Here is a 6,000-nt window from a genome sequence, read left to right on the forward strand (position 1 = left end):
AAAATCAAAATGGAGATGCGAGATCTCAAAATACAACCAAGACCGTGCTCCATCATTACGGTAACACGTTCTACTAAGGCCACACTAAGTTACAACTGTTTGTAAATTAAATAAATACGTAATTAAAAACATTCAAGGCATTGAAAATAACGATAAATAAAATGCATCAACTAAAAATAAAATTTATTCGTGACATAATTCCGTAATTATGTTAAATTTATCCAAACCACCTTTAATGATTAAAATTATGTGACAAAACCGCTTTAATCAACTTAATTTTAATCCATGATAATCCGTTACTTTAAATCGCTTTAAAATAACTAACTGGTACGTGAGTGAACCGTTTCACTATCAAGCGAATGCATAAAATCCGTATTATGCATATGTTATGGCCAAAAAAAACGAAAAAACGAAAAAAACTTTTTTTTTTTATTTCAGCTGCAAATGCCGAGAGCAGCAAAAAGAACAAAAACAAAATTTTTTTTTCTTTTTCTCACGGCCAAACCGAGAGCTTGCCCTAAAAATTTTTTTTATTTTCAATGGCTCAGCCGTGAGCAAAAACAGGCCAAACATGAATCGATTTGACAAAACCAATTGCAATTTGAACATAATCGGTATGAAAACAAAACTACAATTGATAAAACTTTAACATATTGCAATGAATATCGATTACAAAAGCAATATGCAAAGAACAAATCGAAAACAAAAGATCGTCTGATCAGACATGAACCGTATGGCACGGTTTCCAAGACAAAAAAAAAGCAACAGCCATAAAAAAAATTTCTGCCGTGACAAAAAATGCTGCTGCCGCACGGTTTTTTATGCAAAAAAATTATCGATTCAATTTGTTTAATGAAAATCAACATGAAAAATATACGTAACCTGGCTCTGATACCACTTGTGGGGTAATATCCGTATAAAAACCTTAAATTTTAGGACTATAACGCAAAATTTAACATGTGATTATTGTCATAAAACAAAAATACAAGAGAACACGATAAAGCACAAGAATTAACCTCGGGTCCTTTGAAATGCGGCCTAAGAACAGAAATCAAAGTAGATTTCCTCCTAATCGTTGCACCCAAGACCGTCTGAGACTATGTCCCTTGTGCTAAAAATACTCTCTAATTGACTTGCAATATTGAGAGAGTTGTTGTGAGGTTTTTCGATGTGAGATCTAGAGATTTCAGAGAAAATTGCCCCGAAACCCTAATTGTTTTGCAAATGAGATGATTAGCTCACAAAAGGAGAGAGGCTCCCCTTTTGTGTGTTTCGGCCGTGAGCTTCAAGAGGAGGGAGTGGGCTTTCCACTTTCTCCTTATTTTTAACCCGTGGTCCGACACGAAAATGCTAAAATGTATATGACGGGTTTTCATTATAAATCGTCATCGGTTATCGGTTATTAAAATATCAACTAGTAACATGACTCAGTCGATATATTAATACATGTCCGACAAAGACAATATTGTATAATTAATCCAATATACATCAGTTAAATATAATCGTTTATATTCAATTTACGAATTAACCGCTTAATTCGTCCTAGCCATTATTATTTAATCAGTATTAAATAATTATCTCAACATCGCGTTTGACTAATTATTAGTCAATAACTCCGACTAACTGCTTGGTCAAATTAGGCATCAACATGACTGTATTTTCATACCGTCACATCTCTCAAACGTATCCTATAGGTGTGACTTTTAGGGACCAGTTGATCACCGCCATCAATATGACAATAACGTCAAACTTATCTAGCAAGCCAACCGTTATTGATAAACGTGGACCAACTGATAATAATACAAAAGTATACCCTTTGATCCTTTTAGAGATTTAAATGTTATTGCACTAACTGTAGAGGACACCAGCCCCAACATAGGAGGCAGTATATGGACCTCGGTTGAAGACTTAACCTCAAGGAGCATCTCCAACTCTTGCTGTTTAGTCATTTTTCAGGACCAGGCTTGAAATTTTGTCTAAATGTCTTAAGTAATGAAGTCAGTTCATTTATGTGATTTTCAGGCAGAGATTTGAGTAGTGTTTAAGTTGAGTAGAATTCAGACCAGACAGTCAAAATCTGAAGCTTAGTAACATCTGACGAATTAAAATCATCCAACAATTGACCGTGAACATCATACAAGGGCATTTTTTTAGTGTTTTTTGTCCACCTTCTGAGAAGATACTTATCAGGTATCTTATTGACCCCTTTACCTGATAAAATTCAGATGATGTGTTTCCATATGTATCCCTTCCTCTCAAACATCTTGCATGAACATGTTACATCAAACGTTGAAGGATTAAATGCTACAGTATAAGTCTTATAGAAGATAGAATCTTCAATATCTAGGAACCTTGTACTGCCCTCCCTTGAGGAATCCCCAGCACTACATGAGTTTAGAGAATTAACGCACTGCTGTTGGAATTCATAAAAGAGTTCGTGCATGTAAACAGTGGATGCATGAACCTCAAGGCTAAGAAGGGTTTTGGTTTGAGGTAAGGAGTGATCACTATCTCTGTCAAGAGGTTTTTGGGTGTACCGTTGCTGATCCATAGCACTCTGAAAGCGCATCCAAAACTCAACAAGTGTGCCATGAGGATTCTCAAAGCACTTAAAGAAGCTGTTTTCGCTCTCAGAGCATTGCATTGTTCTTAAAAGACAACCAAGAGGAATATCACGATAATACGCCGGAATCCAACGTTGCCGCTTGGAAAACGGATATTTCAACCATACATTATCTTCTAATTAAAACTCACTGATCAACGAACACCACCTCTCTTCAAAGTCAGAAGGCTCTAAGTTTGAATCCCAAACAACAAAATTCAGACGAGTGACAAAGTCAATCTCCTTGGTCACTGTCGTGCCTAACTTTTCAGGTAATTTCTTCATAATATGCCACATGCAATAGCGGTGGGCAGCAGTCGTAAAAATAGCAGGGACTGCAATTTTCATAGCAGGACATTGATCGGTAAAAAAGCAATGGGGTTCCTTTCCACCCATACAATCTCAGAATTTTGTGAAAATCCATTTAAAATTACGGTCATTCTCCCTAGACATAAGTGAGGAGCTAAAAGTGACAGACTTCTTATGATGATCAACACCAGTAAAGGGAGCAAATATCATGTCGTACTTATTAGTTGAATAGGTTGGGTCAAAAGTCACCGCCTCACCGTATAGAGCGTAATTACGACGTGCTGCTGCATCAGCCCAAATACACGAAACAAACACTTATTCTGATCAATATCATAGGCATAATAAAAACCTTCCTGGGTTTCATGAAGTGTTTTCAACTGGTCTACAAACATTTAAGCATCCTTAAGACCTATGAAATACTTGATTTCCCTTCCAAAATTCTTAAAGTCAGTCAAACAAGCTCCAATATTTTCATAGCCGTCAACATATTCCTTGATAGACCAGAAAGTAGAGGTTGGGCCAATATTGACCTTGCAATTATCAACGATGGTTTGTTTATGTTGAAAAGCAAGGTTTCTACAACTTTTCTGAAATTCTATACTTGAGTGGAGAAAGAAGGTGGTTATGGGCATCATGAAACTGATCAACAACAAAGAGTGGCACTTGAACTTGGTCAATTTCTTTAATAACAAATTTAAAGAAAATGCTAGCTTTACAACCAATCCTAGTAACCTTAGTCTTCTTCGGATAATAGGCCTTGACCATTGGCTCCTCCTCCTCACCAGTAATGGGTAATATTGTCGGCTTAGAATCCCTAAATCCTTCCGGTGACAGACAATCAATTTTGTCCTAATATCTCCACCACTACGAAACCTTCTAGTTGAAGATTTCCTTGGTTCAAAACCACATGCTATTGCATAAGTCTCATAAAACTGTATACCCTCATCTAACGTAGGAAAAGTTTGTCCTATTGTAGGTGTAAATTCAGTGGCAATATTTCTGACCCACTCCTGAGAACCTCCAGGGGTCACCATCAAACAAAGGCGAGTTCCAGCATGCACCTCATCAACGTCTATGCATTGTGGAGTAGGAACAGGTACCATAGGAACAACATAAGTATTTTCTACAGCAACAGAGGTTGAAGAAACAAATTATAACAAAGATAACTAGATTATAATGTACTTCAAACTCTGATACTGTAAAGGAGTGCATGTGATATTGTGTAACATAACATGTGATACTGATGAATATAAAATAACTACGCATTCATGTATTGCAGCCTATGATACTGTAAAGGAATACATGTGATATTATATAGCATAACATGTGATACTAATGCACAGAAAGTAACTACACAATCATGTATTGCAGCCTATGATACTATAAAGGAATCAATGTGATATTCTGTAGCATAACATGTGATACTAATGCGCAGAAAGTAACTACACAGTCATGTATTGCTGTAGATACCCAGTATCTGCTAAGACTCCAACAAACACCCGATGATTATCGGACTACAACATGTTTTGGAATCGCGGCGTTTGATCGACACTTTTGTGTATAACTTTACGTCGGAAAACTTAAAACGATTTCGAAAATAGAACATTTCAAAACTTTTCAAAAGTATCTGGAGTGTTTTCCTACCAAGCGAGTTGTTACACTCACGTCAAATTCTCGCCATAACCAAACATGTAAGTATGAGGGTGTAAAAATCCTTCTTTTATCATGTCTTTGCTTGTTTTATGACCATAACATGCTAAAACATGCATAACACGATCCAAAACATAGGATAGACGAGCCAAAACTGAGTTTTAGCCTGAGGCAAAAGCCCCTTGTTCTGCACAGAGGCCCGCGCCTCAATGGGGTGCCCAGGGCAGAACTCAACCGTGTTTGTTCTCGTCCTTCCTCATTAATCTATTTTCATATTTGTAATCGGTTTTTACCATTTCGAATGTTTTCAAACCCTTTTATTTATTTTTACAAATTTTAACCATAAAACATTTTTCACCCTTGGTTGTTAATACCATGACGGTTTAATCCGTGTTCCGGTGATAATATTTGGTTAATAACATTTAAAAGGAATTTTAAAGCCTTTTATTTCATTTCTTTACATTTTGAGAGGTATTTTAAAGCCTTTCATCATTTCTTTACAATTCCAAAATAAACATATTAGTTACCAACACAAAGTCATCCTTGGTTCCGCATACCATGCCGGATTTTAACTCGGGTACGATGATGAGTATCGACTAATTTTATTCAAATGAACTTAAAACAATTAGTTCATGATAATTCTCAAAACTATCCATGTCAAGTTGAACCCGACACCGAATATCATCAAAATAATGATGATTATTCGAGTCTCGTTCCTCAAATCAACAAATACGGTCTAAACGACCCTTTCAAACCAAAACGGGTTTAAATAACCACTTTTCAACACGTTTCATAAATGTTTTTCAAATGGTCAGAGCACGGCATATAACCGTTGACTGACCCACGCCTAAACAGGCCTTTTCTTTCTTATTTTCAAAACCGGGGGAGATCCCCTTGCACCGCCAACAGTGTAACACCCCCATACTCCAAGTGCCTTACCAGGACCACTCAGGTATGAAGATATTACCATCTCGGTTACCCGAGGCAATGATAATCAAATAAACAATGAAGAAACAACGTTTAAATATAAATACTTAGTGAAGAGTTACAATTCTCAAAACCAAACCAAAAGTGTAATATATGTTCTCAAACTGATTGTTTACTGTTCTAACTGAAATGTAAATAAACTACTAAGCTACATCGGAAGACTCCTATCATCATGCCGTGGCAATCCCAGCTATCCCAGTACTCATCTCAATACCTGCTCAATATCTGCTCACCATCCCCGAATGGATCACCGCAGGTTTACAAAACAACAACCGGGGTCAGTACTAATCACACAACTCAATGTATATATCAACAATAAGATAAACAGATGACTTAATCACACACACACACACAACACGCCAATTCCAATCATCTCATTCACCGACCACTAGACCACCACATGTCGGTGGGGGAACGTAGCCGTACCCACCAAATCCCCGCTCCACATAGTG

General features: G+C 36.8%; 2 protein-coding genes across 2 annotated transcripts; both read right to left on the reverse strand.

Moving 5' to 3' along the window:
• Window positions 1–2,221: 2,221 nt before the first annotated feature.
• Window positions 2,222–2,644, reverse strand: LOC141631328 (protein FAR1-RELATED SEQUENCE 4-like). Its single transcript, XM_074444012.1, has one exon. The coding sequence runs from the start codon at window positions 2,642–2,644 to the stop codon at window positions 2,222–2,224; it is 423 nt and encodes a 140-aa protein (XP_074300113.1).
• Window positions 2,645–2,743: 99 nt separating this feature from the next.
• Window positions 2,744–4,014, reverse strand: LOC141631329 (uncharacterized). The gene is made up of 3 exons (XM_074444014.1): window positions 3,321–4,014; window positions 3,037–3,195; window positions 2,744–2,937 (listed from the first exon to the last, which is right to left on the reverse strand). Exons 1-3 carry the CDS (start codon window positions 4,012–4,014, stop codon window positions 2,744–2,746), a joined length of 1,047 nt encoding a protein of 348 aa, XP_074300115.1.
• Window positions 4,015–6,000: the final 1,986 nt, after the last annotated feature.

The sequence above is a fragment of the Silene latifolia genome, chromosome Y, assembly GCF_048544455.1.
Source record: "Silene latifolia isolate original U9 population chromosome Y, ASM4854445v1, whole genome shotgun sequence".
Classification (NCBI taxonomy): Eukaryota; Viridiplantae; Streptophyta; class Magnoliopsida; order Caryophyllales; family Caryophyllaceae; genus Silene; species Silene latifolia.